The sequence below is a fragment of the Panthera onca genome, chromosome B3 (assembly GCF_046562875.1).
Source record: "Panthera onca isolate mPanOnc1 chromosome B3, mPanOnc1 haplotype 2, whole genome shotgun sequence".
In the NCBI taxonomy this organism is placed as follows: domain Eukaryota; kingdom Metazoa; phylum Chordata; class Mammalia; order Carnivora; family Felidae; genus Panthera; species Panthera onca.
In genome coordinates, this window is record NC_138344.1 from 61,167,435 (window position 1) to 61,194,609 (window position 27,175).

A 27,175-nucleotide genomic window follows, 5' to 3' on the forward strand; every position below is an offset into this window, starting at 1 on the left:
CTCCGCATTTTTACAGATGGGAAAACTGAAACACAGGAGACTTAGGTAACCTGTATAGTCCCACAGACAGTAAGGGGCCTGCCTGCAGGTTACAGCTCAGGTAGTCTGGGTCCAGAATTCATGTTCTTAAGCTTTACTCTACGTCATGTCTTCGATGTTCTAGTCTCAGCCTTCGCCTGGTGTCACGGACACCTTGGAGCTGGGAATCTCTACAAAATCCCTTACCCAGAAGACAGCTCTAAGTCCATTCACGGCACCAAGGGCAAACCAATAGTCCAGCCTTGAGCCCCTGGCCTGGTCAGAAGGCACCAGAGGCACCATGCCACTATTATCCCATGGAGCTGCTGCTAACAATGAAGGCGCTGCCCCTTGAAGTCTTGATGTGGCCCAAGTGAGGGCTGGGCTGCTGTGGGGCTTGCTCAGAAAGTCTGTATCCGCCTCGGGCTGCCCTGAAGTAGCTGCCCAGTCCTCTCACAGCCCTTTCCCTCCAAATAACTACTCTGGAAGTTCTGAGCTTACCTCCTAACGTGGGGTCTTTAAAACTAGTTCCTCCATGCTCTGGAAAACAGTGTGTGGAGGTTCCTCAAAAAATGAAAAACAGAACTACCCTATGACCCAGAAATAGCACTGCTAGGAATTTATCCAAGCGATACAGGAGTGCTGATGCATAGGGGCACTTGTACCCCAATGTTTACAGCAGCACTCTCAACAATAGCCAAATTATGGAAAGAGCCTAAATGTCCGTCAACTGATGAATGGATAAAGAAGATGTGGTTTATATATACAACGGAATACTATTTGGCAATGATAAAGAATGAAATCTGGCCATTTGCAGCTACGTGGATGCAACTGGAGGGTATCATACTAAGTGAAAAAAGTAGTCAGAGAAAGACAGATACCATATATTTTCACTCATATGTGGATCTTGAGAAACTTAACAGAAGACCATGGAGAGGGGAAGTGGGGGGGAAAGTTACAGAGAGGGAGGGAGGCAAACCATAAAATATTCTTAAATACTGAGAACTGAGGGTTGATGGGGGCTGGGGGAGAGGGGAAAGTGGGTGATGGCCACTGAGGAGAGCACTTGTTGGGATGAGCACTGGGTGTTGTATGGAAACTAATTTGACAATAAATTATATATGTAAAAAAAACAAAAAACAAAAAACTAGTTTCTCCGGATTTCTATTCTTTGCACCTTTGATTTTTTCGAATTTCAGTTCTTTTTTTTTTTTAATGTTCATTTATTTTTGAGAGGGTGGGGGGCAGAAAGAAAGACAGATAAAGGATCCGAACCAGGATCCACAGTGACAGCAGACAGCCCGACACAGGGCTCGAACCCATGAACCATGAGATCATGACCTGAGCCGAAATCAAGAGTTGGACGCTTAACCAACTGAGCCACCCAGGAGCCCCTCTTGCAGTTCTAACAGTTTGGCTCGGACACCCCTTTTCTACTCCCCACCTCAACCTGTTCTTTGTTCAGGTTTACTCCCAGGCCTCCAGACAGCTGAACAAGTGGAGCACTTCTTCTAGTGGCAACTCACCCCTGCAGGCCACCCCACCCAGACTGCAGGAAGGAGACCCCTAGGCTTCATCATCTGTAACCTGGGACCAGTCAAGCTGCTCAGACTCTCCCACAAGGCCCTTTCTTAAACTCAAGGGGTGCAGCATGTGAGCAGGCCTAGAGAGCCCACTTTCACCTTCCTCCGCCTCTTATAACCTTGGAAGGGCATTATAACGATGGTGACTCACCTGACTCATCTCCCAGTGGGACAGGCTTCGGGGCAGGACTGGGCCAGGCACTGAGGCTAGACAGAGACAGGCAGTCAGAGAGAGTATCTCCAGCCCACCCACCCAGAGCCCTGGCTCCACATCAGCCCATACCTGTGTGGCCACAGTGATGCTCTGATTTCCTCAGCTCACCCTGACCTCACCCCCACAGTACCAGAAAGGGCATATCTGGCCACTGTGCCAACTGGTGCCTCTCTGGCCCTACATGAGACTTTCACACACCTGGCTCTTTCTTGGTACCCTTGGCAAGGATAGGAAGAGCTGGCAGTTCTTCTTCTTCAGTGCCTTCATCTTCTCCCTCCTTGTCACTGTCTGATGACAGAGCTGGTCCAGGAGACAGCATCGATGGGGCCTCATGCCTAAGTCCAAGACAAGCAAGGTCATGGAGAGAGGAGACTCAATGCAGGTAGAGGCCAACCTTTATGAGTCTTCAGGTAAGAAATGTGTGTTGGGGGGGTACAGGAGTTGGGAGGTACAGGTGAATGTCAAGTCCAGAGCAGAAAGGAGTAGCACGGAGATCACAGCAAGCAGTCTAGATGCCCACCCACCACTCGCCCATAACCATACTCTGTTCTCACCGGTTGGGACCCGCAGCCCTTTGGGGAGAAGATGGTCCTTGTGGCTTGCCCCCTCGCTGACGCTGGCGCAGCTCGGCCAGACGCTGCCTCATGCTGATGGTCATCTCAGAGCTCAGGCGCCACACAAATATACAGCTGGATAGAGCCACAGAGTTGGGTGAGGGAGGGGTAGGGTAGGACCTGGGGTAGGTAGCACACCACTAGTTCCCCTTCCTCATGGGCTGTCAAGAAGACCAGGGCCACCCTCTAGCACCACATCAGGCCCAGCCAAGAAAGACCCCTGCTCAGCCCTACTTCCCAGAGACATCACTGATGTGAAAAGAGGGGAGGGAGCTAGGTATATGTGTGGCACAGAGGAAAAATCTGTGTCTCAGGGAAGCTGGCTTCTGCTCACCTGTCCCCTGACACAGAGATGAGATGTTTGCAGTCATTACTAAACTTCATGCCAGTGACAATCTCTGTGAGGAACAAAGAATACGGCCTATGAGCCACTCTAAAGTCCCCGCCAAGCTTCTGTCCCAACAGTGGAGGTCAATGATTGGTGGGAGGGGTGGGGCGAGTAGCTCTGCTAGGTCCCCAGAAACTAAAGGAGGAAAGAGTAAAGTTCCAGCCATAGATTATTGGGGAAACACTTACCTGAGTGGCCAAACATGGTGGCCACACACTCGCCTGAGAAGAAGTCAAAAATGGAGAGGTTCTTGTCAGAACAGCTGGTGGCGATATAGATCCCTGAGGGGTCTGTCTGCACCTGAGGAGTGGGACACACAGCTGGCAGAGGACAAGGGAAGCACCAGTCCCTTTCCACCCACTACCCCTGTCCTTCCTTTCTCTGGTCCAGAGCCCATCCTGCTGGGCCCTTACCTTAATGAGAGTGCCGTCCTCACCCTGTGATCCTTTAAACAGCTTCTTCTGCTTCCCACTGCTGATGTTGAAGATCCTGTAAAGAAACACTCTTGTTCACATGAAGAAGAGGCCACAATCAAGCACACCTGGATGACAGAGACCCCAGCATTCAGTCCCAGCCCTGTTCTCTCTGAGAGCCACTCCCCAACACCAAAGAGGCTACTACCTCTTGGGTAAGGCAAAGTGCTCTTTCTACAGGCTCAAGGGGTACAAAGTCCTAGACAAAAAGACAGAAATGGGGAGACAGCTGCTTAAAGCTGACCCCTCAGGCCACATGGGTGGAGGTCACAAAGGAAGGTGGTTAGATGGTTTGAGAAGGGGACGCCCACCGAATATTTCGGTCCTGGCAGCCGATGGCCGTGTACTTCCAGCTGGGCTCCACATCCATATCATAGAGGGTCGTCTTCCGTACCACGTGGTGCGTCCGTGTAAACTGTACTCCATCTCCGGACTGAAGGGGTAGAACGTGTGGGCTCACTAGGCCCAGAGAGCCCGGCTTTCGCCTCCCTTCACCTCTTACAATCTCAGCTCAGGGAACGACTGAGATTCCCCAACCACTGCCCTATTCAGGGAAGCCCCATACCCTCACCTTCTGTGCAGTTCGGAAGTAGATGCTCTTGTCTGCTCCACAGCTGATCATGCGGACTTGCCCATCGCTGGCTATGGAGGAGGGGGGCCTAGCTATTACCACAGCTCTCACCACAAGGGGGCCAGCCCTTCCTCTGCCTTCCCTCCATACTGCCCCACTGCTGAACTATTCCACAAGACCAGGACAACCAATTAAATCAGGACACTTCCTCCAAACCTAAGCTTTCTGTTCTCTCTCTCCTCAGCCAACCTGGTTGGCTCACAGTCACCTAGACTGATAGTCGACATTCCACCTGTCTTCCCATCCAGCTCCAGGCCTCCCAATTGCTGTCCCACACATCCTTGCGACTGGCACACCCTTCTCATGGAGGCAGGAGATAGGGGTGGAGGATACTGGTGGTAGGTGGCAAGATGTGTCTCAACTGCCCTGCCCCCACCTGCAAACTTGACAGCAGTGATGGAGGATGAGTGCTCGTCCAACGTCTGCTGCAGGCTATATTCACGGCCAGCATCTAGCACATGGATGAGCCGATCCCGGCTCGCTGACGCCAACAGCTTCAGACCTGGGGTTGAAAGAACTCTATCAGCCCATGAGTGCCCAGAGCAAACCCCTATGTGGGCCCGCCAAAAGGACCACAGGAACTGAGCCCCATAACTCTGAGCCAAGTGAACCATGCAGCAGGCATGGAGCTGTCCTCCTCTAAACCTGCAATACCAAGTGATTCAAATGACGTTCAGTCCCACATCCAAGAGCCAGGATGGACGTAAGTGGCACTAGCACGACTGGAGGGGCCCTGTGCCATTCTGGGCTAGATCCCAGGCATCCTTCTTACCTGTGTCTGGCTTAGAGTACTCCAGGCATAGAATTTCTGAGTCATGGGCCTCCACCTTTAGCATCTCACTCAGGGACTGCAGCTCGTGCACTCTGCAAAGATGAGAGGGAAGAGGGTGTTGACAGGCTACCAGAGGAGAGGCTCACCCTCCATTCTCTGCTATACCTTCCCTCTAACCTGTTTTTAAAATTGTATTTTTATTTATTTTTGAACTTTTAGGTTTAGAGAAAAATTGCAATGAGTATAGAGAATTTTCATATTAACGGCAGTTCAAATACCAGAAGCAGGAAATTTACATTGGTACAGTAGTATTAATTAATTAATTAAAGATTTTATTTGAATTTCACCAGTTTTTCCACAAAGCCTTTTTTCTGGATCCAAGATCCTATCAAGAGTCCAAATTGCATTTAATTGTTGTTTCTCCTTATCACCTGTAGTTGGTGACAGTTCTTCAGTCTTTCCTTATCATTCATGACCTTGATGCTTTTGAGGAGTACTGATCACTCTTCAACACTCTTTAGAAAAGTATTGACTACTCTGTCCTACATACCTCAGTTTTAGTCTGCTTGATGTTTTCCCATGATTGAACTGAGTTTATGCATTTGGGGCAAGAATACCACAGAAACCATGCTATGTCCATCTTAGCACATCATATTATGGGCTTCATGAGGTTGACATGAGGATGTTAAGTTTACTCACTTGGTTAGGATGGTTTCTGCTGGGTTACTTCATTGTAAAGTTACTATCTTTTCGTGCATATAGACATCTTGTTCCCCAATCTTTCAGAGCCAATTTTTCTAAAGCTCTGTCCTTCAGGACCTAACTCCCTCGGCCTGTGCCGTGGGAGGCAGTCAGTACCACTCCAGGCCTGGCATTACCTGAGCGTGCCTACACGGTCCCCAGAAGCTAGATGCTGTCCGTTGGGGCTGATACACACAGAGCGGATGCCCACACGGGGATCCATCAGGGACCCATCAGCTTTGTCTCCTCCGGGCAGCTCGGTGTCCAGCAGGGCCTGAGTGTTCCCATCCACATAGATGATCTTAATGAGGTCCTAGGGGAGCATGTCAGAATAGCAGGTGAATTAGGCAGGCCTGACCCAGTACAGCTGCAAAGGGAGGAGAATGCTGGACAAGATAAACCCCTGGCTCAAAGAGCCCAGCCAAACCAGAGCTGGAAGAGACCCAGTTCCTGAGAAGGGGGTGTGAAGGCTAAGGGGATGGGGGCATTAAGTAGGGAGTAGATGCCCTAAGGCCTCAGGGCTCACATTGCTGAGAATGTTTCGGTGCAGGGTGGAGCCGTGTACCCCGGAGCTCTCTGTGTTCCACAGGCGGATGGTATTGTCTGAGGAACAGGTGATAAAGGAACTTGGGGGCAGGCAGGCCTGGTTACTGTCCTTCACTTCAGGGTAGACCTGAGGGGCAGAGGGAACAAAGTCAGATCTCCATGCAGGGGGCAGTCCTTTACCTGCCCAAGGAGATGGAAGGGAATGCGATTAAAGAGAGGATGCTGGCCAAGACTTAGCCCAGTGTTTGTCACATAGGAAGCAAGCCATAACTATTAGATACTCTGTATTATCACTAAGGGCAAAAACCTTAACAAAGCTCCTGCTATGTTCCAGGCACTCTTCTATATCTCCCGCTTATATCATTTCATTTAATCCTTAGGACAACTGGAGTAATCAGGTACACCAGTTTATAGTTGAGGAAACTGAGGTTCAGTCAATTTCAGTAACTTGTCCAAGATCACCCAGCCCAGGATGAGGCAAAGCTGGGGATAGACAGGGATACAATGGAAGAAGCCTGAGATACATAAGCAGTAAAATTCAAGCTCAATCCTCAGGACCCATGAAGATATGCGGATACACAGGGATGTTGCTGGAGAAAAAAGGAGGCAGCAGGAATATGAAGGCATACTCAGGGATCCCCACCTCCTGCCCCACAATGGTACCCCAGCAAACCTGGTCAGTCCCAAGCCAGCCCAGCCCACATACCTCCACACTCCAGACGCAGGAGGAATGATACAGAGCTGAGTACACCTTGCCCACTTTCTTGGGGTCCCTCACATCCCAAACATAAATGCTGTGGTCGTTGTATACACAAGACAGCCACTGATTAGTAGGATCAAAAGTCAAGGCAATGGTGTCTGGATACCTGGCATTGGCCACTCCAGAGAAGAGGCGACTGTGGGGAAGAGGACAGGGCAAACAGTGAGTGAGGAGCTGATGAAATGGAGGACTAAAAGAATGAAAACAGAAGCCAAAGAACAAAGGAAGGAGCAGAGGGAGCATGAGGAACCCTCTCCAGACCTGCAGGGGGCAGCTGCCTGAGAAAGAAAAAGGTCTCTGACAGCTGTCAGCCAGGAGCTGACCCCTGACCTGGCACTAGTTGTTGGACCTCAGTGTTCTCATGATGAACACAGTGTCAGAGAACACGAAAGTCAGACAAGGTACCTCTGCGGCCATGATGGAACAGAACAAAAACAAGACCCCTCTATAATTGTGTCTGAGGACAGATAAACACATGTCACTGTATAAACCACAAAAATGACCATACATTTCCATTCCCATCTATCATGATTGAATGCTACTTCTTTACCAATTACAGCTTTAGCCCCGTATCTTCCCTTCCACCTTTTAGATAAAAATTATTAAGAAGTCCAATTGTAGAATTGCCTGTACTTCCTGACAGCATCTAACCAGAGCAAAACTTCAACACCTTGAACCATTCCTAAAATCATCTAATACAAGCCCAAATCTTACAATAAGCCCTACCTACCCTCCCCCCTTCCTAAGACACTCGCCGGTTTCCCACGGTGTGCAGCCTCCTTGGTTGCACTAGTATCAATAAGCCCAAATCTGTTGGTCTACAGAGGTGGTGCTGGCAATCATGGGGGCACTGATACACTCCTCAGTTTGACTCCTGAAGCACAGCCAGGGAAGGCTGGGCCCAAGGTGAGGCTCTGAATGGAGGCAGGGGGCCCACACAGCTCACCTGGCCTCAGTGACGCTGGCAATGTCTGTTCCCAGGGCGTGGGGCCGGGGCAGCGTGCTGAGAAAGTGCAGGTTAGAGGGGTTGAAGAGGCGCACGGTGCCATCAGCACAGCCACAGAAGATGTAGTCTTGGCTCACAGAGATGCAGTGGGCCACAGTAGTCTGCAGGCAGAAGGGCTCAGGTCAGCAAGGGTCACCTGCCCAACCCCTCCTCAAGAGTCACCTGCCAAGAGGAAGGACCAGCCAAGGCAGAGGCGAGGAAAAAGCTCCCCAGCAGCTCTGGCCTGAGCCCCTCAGCTGTCATCTAGAGACACCCCTCCCTCCAGCAGCAGGTGGCCAGAGGGCCTACAGCCACGTGCAATTGGGGGATGGGAGTCAGGGACCCTTCTAAGGCATGAGAAGTTTTGGCAGAGGACAAAGAAAGAAAAGCCCAGCAAAGAGAAAGAAACAGCATGAGAAAGACAGGAGGGTCTAGGTACCACTTACTGTGAAGCTGTCTGTATTCTGAGAAGAGGGAAGCAGAGGAAAGAAAGATGGAAAGAGAAAGCAGAGAGGAGGCAGTTATAGAGATCTCCAAGGGCTGGAACTAGGCCAAGCTCTGGCTCCCACAAGCTTCTCTCTCCTGGGGTTCCCTCCTGCATGCGTGAGGGCCTAGACCCTGGTATGGAGCCAGAGGCATCAGATCTCCCCTGAGCTTACACATGGGCAGCCCCTACCCATTGGGACAGAGGTGCTTACTCTCAGCTCCACCCACTTATCCAAAAGCCTCCGATCGCTGAACTCGCACAGCAGCCCTGAGGACGTGATGCAAAAGGTGCTGTCGGCCTTCTTCCCTCGGCCACAGGCCACATCAGTGAACAGGTTGTTTCGCAGCTCCCCCAGCAGCCCTGAGCGGCCCAGCAGGGGCACAGTGGCGTTCACCTGTGGAGACACACCACAGTTGCCACCTGTCCACCCCAGAGCCTGCCCCTGCACACTAGACCCTGGGGAGAAGGAGGGGAAGCAGCAAGGCCCCCTCACTCTTTGAGACTACTCCTTGGCCCGGACAGCATCTGGCTCACCCAGAAGTTCTGTATGGCCGCTCAGTAAGCAGAGAGGGGCCCAAGTGAACAGGGTCTCCTGGGGTGGGCTGAGCAGGCCCTGGCTCTGGGGCTACTTCCAGCCTCAGCAGCTCACCTTTGAGGTCTTACTGTCATCGAGGTACCAGAATTTGATGTGCCGGTTGCCTGCAGTGACAAAGTAGCTACAATCTTCAGAGAAGGACACTGCTGTCACCCGACTGGACACCTTATTGGAGGCCACCACAATGTTTTTCTGGAGGGAAAGCCAAAGGAAGAATCAAAATTCTGCCTCTTGGGGCTAAGAAGAAAGAGGTTTAAAGGAAGGAGGAGGGGTTAGATAGGATTTGTACTTAAAAAGGGCTCCTTTCCAAGATTTTTTGGTCAGAAAAAGAAGGGAGAGAGAAGAATTTCTTTCTTGAGGGGCTGAAGAGATTCATTTCCTCTGTAGATCCTCAAAGGCATAAAGCTAGCCCCTTTCTACCCACACACCTGGCTACACAGTTTTTCTTTTCTGCTTCAGGCTATTTTCTAGAATGAGACTGAGATTAGCAGAGTGGAGTGAAGGGTTCAGATCAGCAGCTTCCTGGCTCCCTGACTGGTCCATGAACTCCCACGAGGCTGTCAGGCCAGCCCACCCAGTCTACTCACCTTCCAGGCCCAGACATTGACAATCATGTCATGCTGGTAGCCCACGGAGACAATGTACTTGGCGCTAGGGGAGAAGGCCACACAAGCCACGCCATATTTATGCTCCTGCAGCTCCGCCACCTGGCTATGCTCAGCCACGTCCCAAACCCGGACGGCAGGCATGTGCCCACTCTGTAGGGAGGCAAGAACTGGAAGTGAGGGCCAGAGGCATACAAACTCCCCAAGCCTTTCAGGGTGGGGGTTCTCATCCCCCGCCCCTCCAGCTACTCAATAAAATCTCTCTAATGACCCCTGGCCAAGAGTCAAGAGGAGAGCGCTATTATGGGGCAAAGGTATTTTAAAAAACATGATAAATATCTCAGGACAATGATCATCAGGAAGAAAACAGCCCAGATTTTGTTCAATATCTGTGTCAGGGTGTGCACCTCTGTATTTGTTCAAAATTCCTTGAGTGATTCTTGATGGGTGTCCAAGGTTGAGAACCACTACCACTCATGCCTTTTTCTGCCTCCTCTGCCTCCCTGTAAGCCTGAGAACACAGAGGTATCCCTCATGTGCCCAGCAGGGGGCCTCTGGAGATAAGGAATATTTTAAGGCAGTGGTTTTTCAAAGCCTGCTTCCCAAACCAGCAGGAGAATCTGCACTAGGCAACTTGTTAGAAATGTAAATTTTGGGGTCCCATCTCGGACCTATAAAGTCAGAAACCCTGGGGGCAGGCCTGACAATGTGTACTTCACCAAGCAAACCAGGTGATTCTCACTAAGGTTTAAGAACCACTGTTTTCAGGCAGAGCAAAGACTAGGATTTAGCATCTGTTCAGGAAGCCAAAGTGCCAGCAGCCCTAACGAGGCCTAGGATTGTAGCTCTCTGCTGAGGCCAGGCCACTCACCCACCTCAGAGGACTACAGCCCCCGTTCCTCACTCACCTCTCCAGTGACCAGGTACTTGCCATCAGGAGAGAAGGCCAGGGCAGTGATGGTTTTCCTGCAGGATATGAGGTAGGCTCAGAGGGGCACTGACAGGCCTAAACCTGGCTCCCACAGAGTCCCCTCAAGAGGCAAGGTGAGCAGACACTAATGGCACACATAGTGGCATTTTGCTATCTGATCCTGGGCCCAACCAGGTCCCAGTCCTCAGACCCTCAAAGACCCCAGACAGTGCCCTTTTCACAACTCCCAGGAAATGGAGGTGCTCCCTGAGGGCCCAGCCCCATTTACCTGGAACTGTTGAGGATGTGGTGCTGTTTGTGTTTCCGGGGATTGAACAGCACGACCACACACCTGAGGAGATAAGGGAGACAACAGGCTTAGCTCCAAGCCACAGCTCCCCTAGGAGGCACCCAGGCCACCTGGGAATTCCCATCACTCAGCACAGGGAGCTGTGGAGTGCAAGTTGAGAGGGGCTCTGCTTGCTACTGAGGGCAACTGCTTTCTGGCAACCTCTTCTTGCTTCCCTTCCCCACTCACAAGGGCCTATCTCTGCAGCCCCATGAGGGGGAAGGCTCCCTGGAAGCCTATCCCACCAGGTCCCTAAATATCAGTAACATCTCTGGCCATACCCACAAAGGGCAGCAAGGACACAGGCCTTCCCACAGCCCTTACAAAGAGCCCAGGAAGGGGTGCAGGAGGGAAGAGTACACGTGATTTGAGCACAGTAGCAGCCAGTTTACAGGCTTAGAGCCACATGTATGACAAGAGTTTGTGCTCCAAGGAGGGGTAAGGCCTCTCATGTGTGAGCCCACATGTGTACCTGGCAGGAGCTGGCCCCATACTCTCTATGTGCCAGATGAGGAAGGAGGTGGGAGGCAGGAGGCCAGAGCTGCTGGAAGGCTCAGTAAGACTAGAGGGAGGGGCAGAGAGAGCCCAAGAAGGCCTGGGGAGGCCTGTTCAGTGCCTCGGAACTCCTGTGCCCAGCCCTGAGAATCCCCTGTGGCAAAGAGCCTGAGAAGGGCACTCCAGACTGCCAGAAGACAATCTGGAACTCCGCCAGCCTGCCTGCTGTGCAGAGAAGGGTGGGAGTACCCTCTCTGACCAGGCAGCAAGGTTGGACGGGATCAGGTTCAGACTGACTTTCCAGAGGAGGTTCCAGAGAGGAGGCCAGGTGACAGGAGTCAAAGCAGGAAGCCCGAAGCCATAGGCAGGCAGTGCTCTCTCTTAGTCTCCTTGGCTGTCAGCAGGCCTGGGCCCGCTGCCCCTTCCACCTTACTACTTCATGAGTACTGTAAGTAGCTGGCAGGAGCAAGCCTGAAGCCTGCTACACGGGGAGACACTGAGCAGAGGGTGACATCCCCCAGACCCAACCTTGTTTAATAGGAACTCCAATGCTTGCTGAAACTTGAAGCAAAGGCAAGTACAAGCTGCTAGCGAGTGCTTGGCACATTAGGCTCCATAAACCACTTCAATATGCAAATTCCACAAGTAATCTCTGGGGTCACCAGGATCTCTGAAGTACTAGATATGCCCAGAACTGCCAGGCTGAGCAACAAAGCCTTGGAATTCCTGAGTCACATCATCTTCTCTTCTGACCCCTTCCCCAAATCAATCCTCGCTGTTTGCTTTCTCCTCTCCCCATCTCCTCATCTTACCTTGTTCCCTTTTCTTCATTCCTTTCTCCTTTCTCTCTTTATACCAATCTCTAGTCTCCTGCTTCCCTTGTGCAATGCCATGTCATAGGGTTTGAAATATATGACAAAAGTCAAAGGCCCTTGGAAACTCTGTGCCGCATCACTCTTTCTCCCCTGTTCACACACACACACACACACACACACACACACACACACATCCACGCACACTTGCCTAGCTTCTGTTACGGGCAATCCAGGATACAGGGAACCTAATTCCTGCAAAACAGACTCATAGAACCTTAGAGCTGGAAGGAAGGACGGAAGGAATTAAATGCACTGTGCAGAGCGCCTGGGTGGCTCAGTCGGTTAAGCATCCAACTTTGGCTCAGGTCATGATCTCATGGCTCATGAGTTTGAGCCCCACGTTGGGCTCTGTGCTAACAGCCCAGGCCCTGGAGCCTTCTTCAGATTCTGTGTCTCCGTCTCTCTCTGCCCCTACCCTGCTCACACTCTGTCTCTCTCTCTCTCTCTCTCTCTCTCAAAAATAAACATTAATTTTTTTTTAATTAAATGCACTGTGCTAGGTGACTTTAAACATCACTGAGTCCAACCCTCCAGGATTTTGAGATGAGGAAACCTAGGCTCAGAAAACTCCTATAGAGAGCAGAGCCAGGACTCCCAGGTCTCCTGACTCTCAATGCTCTTTACATGAAACACACGTGAGTGTCTGATCTGATCATGTCACTCCCAGACGATCATCCCTGGGGGGCTTCCAAAACCAAACTCCTTAAAGTGCCCACGAAGGCCCTGGGTGGTATGACCCCTGCCCACCCTTCAGCTTCACCATGAACCATGTTCCAACCACATTCCTTCACTCTCTTTAACTTGCTGTGCTCCTTTGCAAGAACTGTTTCCATTACCTAGAACATTCTTCTCTCCCTTTTCCAACTAGTTAATCTTTAGTCCTCTTTCAGATCTCAGGTCAAATGGCCTCAGTATATGCTCTTGTAGCAAGTAGAGTGTATCAATCTTTTGTAACATTTATCACAGCTGCAACTTTACACTTATTTTAACGACCCTCCCACCAGATTGTACATTTCGTGAGAGTGAGAACTGGGTCTGGTTCTGCTCACAGCTTTGTCTCCTGTGCCTAGCAGAGGCTGCCCTATTGCAGTTGTTCAAAAACCACTTATTAAATGGAAGAATGCCTCCCCTGGTCCACTAGCTTGGTCTTCTGGGGCATCCGTAGGCCCAGCTGTCCCTACCCCATACCCCGCCTGTCTTCTATGGAGGGAGGGACTGAGGACATCTGGATCCTCAGAGGCAGTGTGGGGCCAGAGGGGCACTGTGCGCTCTGAAGGTAGATACCAGGGTTCTACCCCTTGTTCTGGCATGTACAGCCCTGGGACCCTGGGTAAGGCACACTCCTGTTTACTTATCTATAATAAAGGAGACACTGAGATCTAGCTTATCAGACTTCTGTGAAGATTAAATGATTTTTTCTGACACAGAGCAGGAGCCAAGCAAATGGCAAATGCTAATATTACTATTCCTTAAGCATGGAAAGGAAGCTGAAAGGGGGCTCCTGGCAGTGGGGGAAGAGGTACTAAGAGACTATGTCAGGTTTTTCCTTTGGAAGAATGGAGGTGAGTCCTGTTAGGACCTCAGTAATGGTAAAAACTTCAAAGGAAGCTTTATTTTTTGTTCTGGGAAGGCAGCCAAGAAAGGAGAGCAGGATTAAGCTTGGAGAAAGAAAATATCTGCATCTTCATTCATTTAAGGGATACCAAGCTTAGAAGGTAGCAAGGAAAGGATGGGGGAAACATGGAGAGAAACCACCTCAAGTGTCTAGGACAGCAGCACAGAAGCATGGAAAGAAAATGGAAGTGACATCTCCTGGCTAAGTTAAGATGTACCACACAAGAGTTTCAGTGAACTCTGAACATGAACTTTAAACATGAACTCCTTTAGTAGCTGGTCCTCTGCTCTCCACACAGCAGGGCTCAGTAATAAGAGTTACCATTTATCAAGCACTTTCTAAGTAGCAGGCACTCTGCCAAGCAGCCTAGATGTCTGGTTTTAGCTAATCCTTACAGCAACCTTGTGATGCTGGTACAATTATCCCCACTATACAGATGGAGAACCAAGATCAGAACAGTGAGGTAACTGGCTCAAGGCCACTCAGCTAAAGCTGAAGAGAGTCAGGACTCCAGAAGCAGTGCTCTAAGGAGTGCAGACTGCAAGTGAGTGGAGGAAAGAAGAGGAAAGTGAAGTTGAAGGTGAGAGAAGGGGAAACACATTGACCTAACATGCACAGTGCTTGGATAGGAGCCTGTGAGAAAAGGGAAAGAAGAGTGGGGCACTTTGAGGGGAAAAAGGATTTGGGCTACAGAATTTTTTTAAAATCAGAACAGGGCAGATGAAAACTATAGCAGTTATAGTTCCGAGTTCATAGATTTAGATATTTGGATTTTAATACTTTATTCAGTGTGCAAAAATTCACACACACACACACACACACACACACACACACTCACTCACTCACTCATATGTACACCCTGGCCTGCCACCATCATGAAAAGCCTAGCAAGTTTTCCACCCAACCGATGTTTTCTAACTTTCTTATTATCTGTGCCGACCTACTGAGGAGGCCTGTCTCTGGAGGCTCATTTCTCTAGCAGGGACTTCTAGTCTGAGTGGTTACAGGTTACCTAGCTTTCTGATAGCTATACATAAACCATGGCAAACGGCTTCAGCTGAGGGCTGATCTGACTCAACCTGACCCGACACATATTCCAGCTGACCACACTCCAAATCCAGAAAAGGTAGGTGATGAGGGCTCTATGATATGCTTTTGAGTTTTCCCTTAAACCCATCATCCTAAAGCTGCATCGTGACTTTCCAAGGGCAGTGCATTGGACTGCTTAAAATGCTTTCCAAGTCACCAAACACAAATTCTGAGTCTTGCTTGACCACAACATCTTGTTTCCTCCTCCTGGCAAGTTCAGCTCCATGGTGGGGGAAGGAAAGAGAGCAGTATGTGTGTGTAAAAACACAATGTAGAGAGAAAGATTACTGACTGTGAGGTAACCCTTCCCTTCTCTAACACCCCCTACCCCTGCCATACACACACACACACACACACACACACACACACACACACACACACACACCATTAGCCTAGAAAAATCTCAGGTATGTCATTGAGGAGTTAAGCAAAAGAGAGAAACGTGCAAGAGATAGACAAGAGATAGACCTCTAAACTGAAATTTTTAATTATTCAAATATGGAAACCTCCCAACATAGAGGAAGAAAGAGACCAACCCCATGGTCACAGCTCCACTTGTGGGGACAATAACGCAGGTGCTGAAATGACGGCAGAACTTGGCAAAGACATCCAAGGTTCCCACTAGCCCCATGGCTGAGGTCCTCCCAACAACACTGATGTGGGAGCCACCTCAGTCTTCTCTGACCTTGAGCAAGCTCCCCATCTGCAGGGAAGAAGAGGGTGGGGTGCAGTTTGCATCAGTCTTTGGCCCTCTGCCTCCGGCCTCCTGGGCCCTTGACCTCGCCCAGCACAACAGGCAGTCATTTTCATGTGTGCCCTTGCAGCACTGTTGGCTAGAATCCATGACAAGGGTTGGGCTGGCCCAACCGCCTGCCTGAGTCCTGTAATGCAGAACCCCAGGGTGCAGGTGCAAGGAGACAGTGAGGCCTCAGTCCCCTGGGGCCTCAGCCCGGGAGTCACGTGGTGGAGCACCAGTACCAGGTGCTGGGCCCACTGCCCAGCAACTCCTCTGAACCAGAAAGGGCCAAGCCCTCAACACACCCCTCCTCTGGACAGGTTCAAGCCTGCTGCCATCATGAAAAGCCAGGCATTCCCACAGGATCCACCTCCTACCAACCATCCTCCAGAAGGCAGAAATGAAAGAACCGTGGGATGAGCAACGAACACAGCAGCACATGCAGGGAGCGGGACACAGTAGATTCAAGCAGTGACCCTGTGCCTTAAAGTTCTTTCAGACCAGGTAAAATCAGAGGGACAAGAGGTTCTTCAAGGCTAACTCAAATGTCACTCTCTAGCCTTATTTAACATTGCAACCTCATACCCTACCCCCATTCCCTATTCCCTTTCACTGCTTACACTTTTTCCAAAGCACTCATCAACCTGTAATATTCTGTAAAGTTAACATTTTGGGAGGGAAGAGATCTATCTGCATCACTAGATTGCCGGCTCAGTGAAGGAGGTATTTTTGTCTGTTTTGTTTACATCCCCAGGGCCTAGAAGATAGGCACTCAATAAATATTTGTGAATGAGTGAATACATCTTTAAGTCAGTAGCTATCAGATTTCAAAGCCAAGGAATCTCCTGATTAGCAGAACTGAGAACTAGGGACCTGGGGCAGGTACATGGTTCTCCCCTACCCTAAGCTTTTAGGGCTGACACTTGAGGGCAGCAGTATGATGGTGGAAACAAGAAAACTGGGGTCAGGCAGACCCATCTACTAGCATACTGTGTGATCCTGGGCATATTCCTTAACTTCTCTGAACTTCAGTTTCCTTCAGTTTCATCTGTAAAACAGAAAGAATAATATCTACCTCACGGAATTGCTGTGGAAACTGAAGAAGACAACGGACAGAGTTACCAGCATGGTGCTGCTGTCCGTCTTCTGGAAGGGTACTCTGGTACACCACTAACAAGGAAAGCACTATCCAGGGGGTCAGCACTTACAACAGGAACCCCAATTATGGCATCCCATACACGACCTGCTGGGCACTAGTGATTCATTAGGGTCCTCAGCCAGGAATGGATTTATAAACTGTCCCTCTGGAAAATTGTATAGCTTTAATTACTCTAAGAGATAATGAATGAGGGTGTTTCCAAAGGCATCCTCAGTTATGGTCCTCTTTAGGTACTTGCCATCCAATACCTTCCAAATAAGTAATCCTCTTAGGCCAGGTCATGAGATCCATTGGCATCTCTGTTTCTGGGACATTTTACAAGTCCCTCCTCAAAAACACGAGAAAGGCTTGATGGTAATAACCCAGTGAATAACATGGTTACCTGTGTAGAGCTACCAGTGCATTTCTCTCTACCCAGAGGACTTTAAACATATCCCCTTCTGGAACAAAAGGTAAATCTCCGTGGGCTGCAAGACTTACAAGCCAGGTCAAAATGCAGTGTCTGACCACCTTTCTCTCACTCGTTATGATCTAGCCACCACTGCCACTGCTCAGCTCCTCAAACAAGTGAGTCGATCCCTCCTTTCCCTGGAACCTTTGCACTAGAGATTTCCTCCACCTGGTCCACATTGGTGTCAGATCCTCATGTGTTCATTCCTCTTTGTCATTCAGACAGCAGCTGCATTTTACCTCCCACTGAGTTTTATCCACCCAGTCTTAAAGTAGCCCCTTGTCCGGCCCCATCCCCGCCACACAAACCACTAATCACTCACTTACTCTCCCTTCCATCACTCAGCTTTACTTTCTTCAGAACACTTACCATCTCTGTGATTCTCTTGCTCATTTATTTGTTTACATGCATATTGTCTGCCTGTCCCTCTTGAACCTAAACCCCACAAAACAGTCACCCTTCCTGTTCTACTCATGGCTATATACCTTGTGCCTGGAATACCACCTGGCCCAGAGCAGGTTTTCAACAAATATCTGCTGAACAAATGAATGAAGGTATCTATGACCAAACCATTTGAGGAAGAAGTAAGGGGCCTCAGTTTCAGGTGTGAGACTTACAGAACAACCAGAAGACTGGCAATGAGGAGACTGATGCTTGTGAGTGCCCCTCACACACAAGACTCACATCCACCAGGGCACAAAGTCCAAGCATCTTCTCTCGTGGCCACCTGGTCTCTCCATAGTCCCACACACTCCCTGGCAAACCCCCACTCAGGGCTTGCCACAGACAGTACAAAGGTACTTCTGTGCTCCTTCAGCTGAGATGCCACTAGAACACCGTTCAGGGAGAGATTTTTGTGGTTTCATACCTGGTCCAATGCTTTGGAGCTGGGGACCTCAGCATAACTTCCAATATGGGCTGAGTGAATGGAGGGTCTTCTCAGGAAATATAGGTTTCCCCTCCTCCTCCCCAGTTAAAGCAACCAAGAGTCCTCCTCTGGGCTGCTGGATAGAGCAGGTTATCTTTCCAGGACACCCCCACTTCAGTAGCTGCCCTGCCCAGAGCAGTCACCCAGGCCAGACCCTGAACTTTGGCATTGGCAGTCAAGGGAAAGCCATTCTCAGAACTGACTGGCTCCCACCGTGGCAATGGGGACTATGCTGGGCTCTACAGCCCCTAAATCCTCCACTAGGCCAGAAGGGGCCCAAGTCAACTATGGATGTTCAACTAAACTGAATCCCTCAAAGAGGCTATCTGGGGACCACTTGGCCTCCTGCAGCAGGGGGGCTCAAAGTGTGACAGGTGAAGGGTAGGCTTTCTGTGGAGAGAACAGCAAAGGGAGGAGGACTCTGGAGAAGAGATGCAGCAGCCACTAAAACTGAGGGGTCTCTGCCCAGAGACTTCACCCACCTCTGCCTGACACACATCCCCCTCCACCCCACCCTCTTGGAGCTGTTTCATTTCCTTTCAGAAAACTTTGTTTTGGTTTGATATTTGCCTCTAGGCCTCTGGGAGACTTTTCTGAGCTTTGTTTTTCTTCTTGTTTCTAGGATACCTGAGCAGCTCCTAGAGCAACAAGCACAGTAGGAACTAGAGAGTGGGGGTGGGGTTAGGCTCACCAGCTAGGAAAAGAAGAAGGGAAAGAGCCTGCTTGGCTCACATACACTTTGGTGGCCCCCAGACACCCCAGAGCAGCAACAGGGAGCTCTAGCGCACAGCAAAATGAAAACATTCAAAAAGACGCCATTTACAAAAGGAGAACTTGAAGTTCTAGTAATGTAGAAGGTCAGGGAGTAGATCATGGCACTCACTGCCCAGGGCTGGCCCAAGCCAAGCACACTGAGGGAACCTACTAGATGTCACAGAAGGGAAGCTTCCATACACCACCTGGAAGGCTAATGACTGCCAGGCACACGTGCCAGGCTGGGACCTGCCCACAAACAGAAGCACACATCCTTAAAGGCACCAGGCCTGGAGACAGGGGCATGGGGGAAAGAGGTGGGGAGCAAGCGTCCACAATCCCTAGGGCAGGCACGCGAGGCTCAGCACGTACCAAGCAGCAGCCCAGGTCTTTCCTGCCTACCTCACATCCAGCCCCAGCCCCATCTCCAACAAGAAGGAACCCAGCTTTCCCAGGCAGGGGCAGGCATGGGTGGAATCCCCCTGAGGCAGGCTGCACAGGGTAGGCAGCAACAGAGGTCATTCATCAACTTGCTTCTGGTCAGGGAGAAGGAGGCCAGCTCAGCCTCTACAGAGTAAAGCCAGTGTAGCTCCCACAGCACCCCCACTGCACACATCAAATGCCAAAGGGCCACTCAGGAGAGACACTGGCCCGAGGACTCAGGGACAGAAGTTTCCCTGGCACAGACTGAGATGCCCATAAATTGGGCTCTTCTCATTCGTACGGCAGGCAGACGGCTACACGAAAAGCAACCTTTAAAAATAAGCAGAAAGTCAGATCTTCCCCCACCCCATGCCATTTTAAGATTAAGAGCTCTGTAGTCAGACTACTTGGGTTGAAATCCCAATACAGACAGTCACTAGCTGTGTGACCTTAAGCAAACCGCTTAACATCTCTGTATCTTAGTTTCCTTCTCTAAATGGGATAACAGTATCAACTTTACAGGGTTGCTCTAAGTATTAAATAAAATCATTCCTTGCAAAGTGCTTAACAAAGTGCCTGGCACAGAATAAATTTTCTTTTTTTCCTTTTTTTTTTTTTTAAACTGTTTATTTATTTATAAGAGAGAGACAGAGACAGAGTGTGAGCTAGAGAGGGGCAGAGAGAGAGGGAGACACAGAATCCGAAGCAGCCTCCAGGCTCTGTGCTGTCAGCGCAGAGCCTGACACAGGGCTCGAACTCACAAACCACGAGAGCATGACCTGAGCCAAAGTTGGACACTTAACTGGCTGAGCCCCCCAGGCGCCCCCAGAATAAGTTCTTGATAAAAGTAGATTTTGGATGAGATGATAAAACTAAGAAAATCACATACTGGTACAAAAACTACAAGAGTTGCTGTGGAAATCACACTGGGAAACTTGGCACTCCCAAGCTGACAGTGGGGGAAGAAAGGGAGACCAGTGTGGCCTTCCCATTTTTGTGCTCCCACGCCTTGCTGGAAGGAACAGGGGTTGACAGAGAGACCCAGAAGCAGCAAAGTTGCCAAGCCTCCAAAAGAAACACTTCTGCAAAAGCCTAAAGAAACTATGGCTGGGGGGTTCCCATCTGCAGGAGCAGAGGAGTAAAAAGGTGGCAAGGGAAAGAACACCAGCCCCAAAACCCCACCTTTATTTCTTCCTTTATTTTTTTAATGTTTATTTCTTTTTGAGAGAGAGAGAGAGTGCAAGCAGGGGAGGGGCAAAGAGAGAGAGGAGGGGGGCAGAGGATCTGAAGCAGGCTCTACGCTGATAGCACAGAGCCCGATGTGGGGCTCGAACTCATGAGCCGTGAAATCATGACCTGAGCCAAAGTTGGATGCTTAACCAAATGAGTCACCCAGGAGGCCGAACCCTACAGCTCTCCCATGGCACTGACATCTGTCCAAGTGATGAGAATGGGCAAATGTTCAAAGCAGTACTTTTCATAAAATAGCCAGAAAGTCAAAACAACCCAAGTGCCCATCAACTGATGAACAGAAAAAATGTGGGACATCCATTCAATGGAATGTTATTCGGCCATAAAAAGACAAAGTACTGATACCTACCATGACATGTATGAACATTAAAAACATTATGCTAAGTTAAAAAAGTCACACAAAGCCAAATATTCTACTTATATGGAATGATTCCACTTATATGAAATATCCAGAACAGGCAAATCTATACAGACTCAAAGTAGATTAGCGGTTGTTTAGGACTGCAGGTCTTGGGGGTAAATGGAGAGTGACTGTTAATGAGTATGTAGTCTTTTTGGGGTGATGAAAATATTCTAAAATTGAATGTGGTGATGGTTGCACAACTCTGTAGATATGCTAAAAAAAAAAAAAAAAACAAAAAACACTGAATTTTACGCTTTAAATGAGCAAATTGTGTGGTACATTACAACTCAATAAAGCTGTTTTCAAAGGTGACCAGAAGGTAGATATTAAAAATGGTGTTGGGAACTGCGTGTGAGATAAAGTGTGACTCTGTATGTGTGGGTGGATGGCCAAAAAGCACGACAGGATGGCAACAAGGACAACATTCAAAAGAGAGCCTTTACCTGGCCCTGTAACTCCTTTACAAAAGTGGTACCAAAACAGTAAACCAGGACACATCTCCCAAAAGATACCAAAAACCCCTGCCCACCCTCACTAGTTTATTAGCAAGGCTTTAAACTCCCATGCAATAAGACTTCTTCCAATGTACTTACTTACCCAGCTGGGTAGGCAACTAAACCGGATCGGGGATCGCAGGCAAGTCCTCTGCCTCCAGACACTGTTATTCCAAGCACCTTCTCCAAGGTCACCTGTTAGAGCAAGACAGAGAAGTGACACATGGCCAGAGCCAAGTTGGGAAGGAGGTACTGAAGGTACCCACGACCGTCCAGCAAATGCCGACTGCTTTCTTCAAGAGAATGGGGCCACTGACTTCTCCAGGTTCTGGTCTGGCCACAGGCCCCTTGATCACATGGGGAACAGCCAGTGTGTACCGAAGGCTTTTAAGAGGGCTCACTCTGTGGGGACCATGGGAAAGAAAATGAAGTGTCAAAGCTCAGCTCATGGCCACAGAGAAACAAGCACTCCCCCAATCCATGAAGGCTCCATTTACAAGATAAAGCCTTGGGTCCCCACACTGGCCTCTCCTGTCTATGAGATTCAGAGGAGGTTACTAATCTTTGTGCCTTGGCAGGCATGAAAGAAAGGCTACTGTCATCCACCAAGAGTCAGAGGAATGTTAGGTAGCAATTAGGTGACTCATAATATCCCTGATCTTTGCATCCCATCGTGTTCTTCCCCTCCATCAGAGAACTGCACCTCCCCCCACCAACATCTGCCAGTTCATTCAGACTATGCGCCTGAGAGACAGAAACATGGCTTAATGCTGTGTTTTACAAAGCACAGATGTTCAGAGTGCTCTAATTATTATTATTAAGCCACAACTCCCACAGAGATACAAGGGATATACGTGTAAAGTGCTCAGAGATTCTGATAGGACATGGCCACATGGGACATTCACAATCACTCTCACCATCCATACTGTTACACTGGCTACAGCCCCGGGGCACACACTGGACTAACCTCAATTAGTTCACTGGCCTTTCTGCTAGATGATCCCATGGGAGATTCAGGCTGCCCTGGAGCCTCTTCTCACCCCACCTCACTCTCTGCTACAGAACATCTTGCTTGTCACTCCAGGTCCAGTACCCTCTAGTACTGTCTGGACTCACTGCACTGGCCCTCCCCAGACATGTCCTTGGTCTCTCCATTGACTCAAAGAGATAGGCATCTGAATGCAGAAAGGTCATGTAAACAGGCTAGACTGTGCTCTGCTACAAGTCTCGGAGGCCTTAGGTGGTGTGAACCAGAAACACGTCAGAGGTGTTTATGTCTGTAGCAGGGTGGTCTACTCCTAGTCCAGGGCAGTTTCTAGAGAGGGGAAACCCAGAATCAATTAGGTGGCTTTAGGATCTCTCCTCCTCTCTTATCGTCTCAGCTGGAGAATTCAAAATCCTTCTAGAGGGATGGTATAAATTCTTATCTCCAGGGACCATTTTAGTTTGAATTAGTTGGAAAGAAATTCCCTATGGTGGCCAAAGACCAAAATAAATCTCCTAGGACATTATAGTTAAAACCTATTCCCCAGGAAGGTCCCCAAGAGTCTTCTGTGCTTCCTGGGGATGTGGACCAGCAATTCCAATACATGTCTACTCACCGAAAGAGGCAGTTTATTCCCAGGGCACTATACCAACCCACAGCCACCTGCCAAGCACCAGACTTGTCAGTTACCATGGGCCTACCTGAAGCACTAAACCTAGTGTGGGATAAATTAACTGTCCCCTACTCTCTGTGTTCTTGGTCATTCGCCCTACCTTATGCCTCCTTCCTCACTTTTTCTCAGCTTCATGATGCCCTGGCACCCAGTCACCTTTCTGAACAGCCTGAGCAGCAGGCAGACTGACTGGAGAGTACAAATACCCCTGGGGAAGTCCAGGGGACACTCAGTTCAGGGCACCACTCCCCATCCTGGCACTGTGCCTCCAGCTAACCCAGAAGGAGGGGTTCTCAGGAACATCCCTGCTGTACCAACTGCCTACAAGACAGAGAGAAGAGAAGAGAGAGAGGAACCCAAGGCTAGCATTACCCACAAAAATGGAAAAGGTCAGCAGAATCAAGTGCAGTGAGCTAAAATGCTGCTCAACTTCTATTCTCTTCCAGTGAATCATTTTAGGCAAGTCCTTTGGATCCAAATTTGCATCAATCCCTCCTTTATGCCTCAGCTTTCATCCCAAAGAATCAGACCAGTCTGTTGATTCTCAGCTTTCCTTCCCTCTGACAGGAATTTGGGTAGGTGTTTTGTGGGCAGATGATCCAGCTCCACAGAAGATTCATTCTGAAACTAGCTTGGACTTTTCAACAGCAAGCTAAAGCAGGAAGGAGATGTAAGTTACTCACACCTTTAAGACCAGTGTTGGTCAAATATTTTTGGCCACAAGCCACAGTAAGAAAGACAGTTTATGTTATGGCCCAGTACATAGATACACGTACATGTGTGCATTTGCATAAAAATGAAATCAAAGTTTCACAAAATAATACTCTTATTGCATGTGATATACTTTATTTTCTATTACATTCTATTTCATTACAAAATTATTCTGGTCATGGCCCACTTTATTGATTTCATGACCTACAAATGGGCTGGAAGCTCCAGTTGGAGAAACCTGCTACAGACCATCTTTTCCCGCTGGGCCTGGGCTCCAGGCTCTGATCTCTGGCAACTTTGTGTTCCTCACGCACTTTCCTCCTAGGACTCCTGGCAGTGGGACAGACATCCGGGCTAGGAAACCCCATGCGCAGGAGTTTGCCTGGGCTCAAAAGTTGGCTTGCTTTCAAAGGATTTATGGTTTTTGGCTTTTTCTGACTTTCTGAACAACTATCCAAAAACAAAAAGGCAGTTTCCTTTGGCTCTGTCGAGTGGGAGGAGCAGGGGAAAAACATTCAGGGGCATCAGCTGGTTTTTATTTTATGTTCTAACTCAAACCAGCTTCCTGTTTGCAGGGAGGTTTTGGGCTGAACTCCACTTTCAAAGGATTTCAGAGAGTCCAAGGCTCCTGCAGGGCCTCCAACATCTAGCTTATTTTAAAAGGCCCAGCACAATGGAAATTATAAATGGACTGTCTCCCTGTCATAACCTCCATATCCTCTCCTTCCAAAAAGGTGGCGCAGCTCCCTTCTACCATAACAAATGACAGACCTGGGCGCCCCCTGCAAACACACCACCAGCTAACCACACCCAAGTTCAAGCCAGCTTCCACTGGCTCACGACAGCTGACGGTGCACTTCCTTTCCCACCTCCTCTTTCAGGGACAGCACGTTGACAGCTTGAAATCAACACAGCGGGAGTACTTACACCATGAAAATCAGCAAATTTACAAACCAGGGCTCTTTTTTGTCCCCTCAGAGAGGCTATAAACAGTCAACAAGACACCACTAAGTTCAGGTCACTGTTATCTCTCACTTGGGCTACAGCTATAATTCCCGCGTATTTTCTCCGCTTCAGGCCTTGCCTCCCAGAGTCTTTTTCTCAATATGGCAGGCCACAGTGATTCTTTTAAGATATATGAGATCACGTCATTACTCAGCTCAAAGCCCATGGGCTTCTCATCCTTAAGTTCAAATTCAAATACTTTTACCCTGTTTATAAGACCCTGAATCATCTGGCCTCTGGCTCCCTGTCTGACTTCGTTTCCTTCACCCTCCCCCTCTTCCTCCACCTCAGCCATCCTGGCTGCCTGAAGCACCTCAAGCAGATTCTAGCTTCAGGTTCTGCATATGCTATTCCCTCAATTAAAATGCTCTTCCCTTGCTTGGCTATTCACACAGCTAATTCACGCAGGTCTTTGCTCAAAGGTCTCCTCGTAGGAAAAGACTTTCCAAACTAGCTTTACTGTTATCACTCTATACCTAACTTACCCTGTTTTATCTTCTTCATAGCACTTAGATTCAGGTACAGACCCAACACTGATTATATTTCTGTCCACATACTTACCGTCTGTCTTACTATGCAGATGAGGATGAGCACAAAGGGAGCTTAATGGTACAGGTATTCATTTCTTAAGCTGATGGTGGGCACACATTGTTCATTCTATGATCCCATATGTCTTTATTATATATCTTAAATATTGCATAGTAAATTTTTTTAAGGAGTCTTTTTTTTATGTTTATTCATTTTTTGTTTGTTTGAGAGAGAGAGAGAGAAAGAGCTAGAGTGTGAAGGGGGGCATGGCAGAGAGAGAGGGAGACACAGAATCTGAAGCAGACCCCAGGTTCTGAGCTGTCAGCACAGAGCCCCACGCAGGGCTGAAACCTACGAACCACGAGATCATGACCTGAGCCAAAGTTGGACGCTCAGTCAACTGAGCCACCCAGGTGCCCCACATAGTAAATGTTAAAAAGAGAGAAAAGATAGGGTCTAGGACATGGCATGGGGTTCAGTACCTCACGAGCAACATCATTCTATAATTCACACCCTTGACTTTTCTCCTTATGCTTAAGCAATGGTGTTTTGACACTTACCCAACAATGTTGGGGGAGAGGGTACAAAGAACTCAAGAATATGAGTTTTTGTTTGATTTAGGTTTCTCACTTAAGTGCTTCCAAGACTGCACACTTTTACAATACTCTGACATGCCGCTTCCAGGCGAAGCTTTCAAGAACCACTGTGTGTATCCCTTCTCCTGACTGCTAAGCATGGCAGCAGGTGATAGGCTAGGGCCCCCTCAGCCTAGGGCCCTGAGTAACTTTAATGAACAAAGCCCCTGTGCTGATACACACTGAATATGAGCATGAGCAAGAAATGAGCTATCTGTTAAGTCAGGGAGATTTTTGAGGTGATTTTGTTACCACAGCATGACATAGCCTGGCAATTTTCATACTTTTTGGTCTCATACATTCTTTGGTTTCTTTATACTCTTAGAAATTATCAAGGACCCCAAAGAGCTTTTGTTTGTATCAGTATATTAGAAATTATAATGAAAATATTTTAAAATATTTGTTAACTCATTTTAAAATAATAAATCCATACATGTTAATATTCTTATTAAAAATAACACTATTTTCGGGGCGCCTGGGTGGCTCAGTTGGTTAAGCATTCAACTTCGGCTCAGATCATGATCTCACAGTTCATGAGCTTGACCCCCACATCGGGCTCTGTGCTGACAGCTCACAGCCTGGAGCCTGCTTCTGGTTCTGTGTCTCCCTCTCTCTGCCCCTTCCCCACTTGTGCTCTGTCTCTCTCTGTGTCTCAAAAACGAATGTTAAGAAAAAATAAAAAACACTGTTTTCCAAAACAAGAAAAAAAATTCAGTGAGAAGAGTGGCACTATTTAACATTTTTGCAAATCTCTTTAATGTCTGGTTTAATAGTAAACAGCTGGATTCTCCTATCTACATCTGCATTCAATCGGTTGTGATACGCTATTCTAGGTGAAGATGAAGAAAATCTGGCCTCATTTGAATATGTAACTGGAAAAGGGGGGGAATCCCATAGATCCCCTAAAAGGGGACACCAGGGATTCTAAGACCATACTTTAAGAACCAGTGACCTAGTCCCTCGTGAACACTATAGCATTCTTCCACGTAAGGAAGCAAGCTCACTGGTGTGAGAGTTGCGGCCTCAGCATCACTTCAGAAACAGAGGCAAGGAAGAGGTCCTATGAGAAAATAGCTATCCTCAAAGTCTGGGGTGGGGCCTAAAGTTCTAACAGAAAATTCAGCTATAAACCCTCACAGCCCAAATGCCAGTGAAACACAGCCCAAAAGACACACCAGTCCAGGTAACTGATTATGTCCAGTGACTTGGGATACGACTGCTCCAGGCAGCTGGTACCCTGACACAGCCACACAGTTCTAGGAATATTGCTTCACGCACAAGTAAAAACTCAGAAG

General features: G+C 48.8%; 1 protein-coding gene across 5 annotated transcripts in view; it reads right to left on the reverse strand.

Annotated features, from left to right (window-relative positions):
* The window catches only part of MAPKBP1 (mitogen-activated protein kinase binding protein 1), a 56,604-nt gene that overhangs the window by 6,760 nt on the left and 22,669 nt on the right, over window positions 1-27,175 (reverse strand). For 3 of the 5 annotated variants that reach the window (XM_078448516.2, XM_060618878.3, XM_060618876.3), the window contains exons 2-22: window positions 21,447-21,538; window positions 10,612-10,674; window positions 10,321-10,378; window positions 9,395-9,565; window positions 8,862-8,999; window positions 8,424-8,606; window positions 8,172-8,189; window positions 7,687-7,847; window positions 6,687-6,876; window positions 5,961-6,107; window positions 5,572-5,747; window positions 4,694-4,785; window positions 4,298-4,423; window positions 3,862-3,932; window positions 3,602-3,723; window positions 3,231-3,306; window positions 3,006-3,117; window positions 2,764-2,827; window positions 2,370-2,504; window positions 2,014-2,150; window positions 1,753-1,808 (exon numbers count right to left, since the gene is read on the reverse strand). In XM_078448516.2, coding sequence (XP_078304642.1) covers window positions 1,753-1,808; window positions 2,014-2,150; window positions 2,370-2,504; window positions 2,764-2,827; window positions 3,006-3,117; window positions 3,231-3,306; window positions 3,602-3,723; window positions 3,862-3,932; window positions 4,298-4,423; window positions 4,694-4,785; window positions 5,572-5,747; window positions 5,961-6,107; window positions 6,687-6,876; window positions 7,687-7,847; window positions 8,172-8,189; window positions 8,424-8,606; window positions 8,862-8,999; window positions 9,395-9,565; window positions 10,321-10,378; window positions 10,612-10,674; window positions 21,447-21,538 — 2,388 coding nt within the window. The remainder of the gene's footprint in view (window positions 1-1,752; window positions 1,809-2,013; window positions 2,151-2,369; window positions 2,505-2,763; window positions 2,828-3,005; window positions 3,118-3,230; window positions 3,307-3,601; window positions 3,724-3,861; window positions 3,933-4,297; window positions 4,424-4,693; window positions 4,786-5,571; window positions 5,748-5,960; window positions 6,108-6,686; window positions 6,877-7,686; window positions 7,848-8,171; window positions 8,190-8,423; window positions 8,607-8,861; window positions 9,000-9,394; window positions 9,566-10,320; window positions 10,379-10,611; window positions 10,675-21,446; window positions 21,539-27,175) is intronic. The other 2 variants (XM_060618880.3, XM_060618877.3) reach the window with 1 other exon arrangement.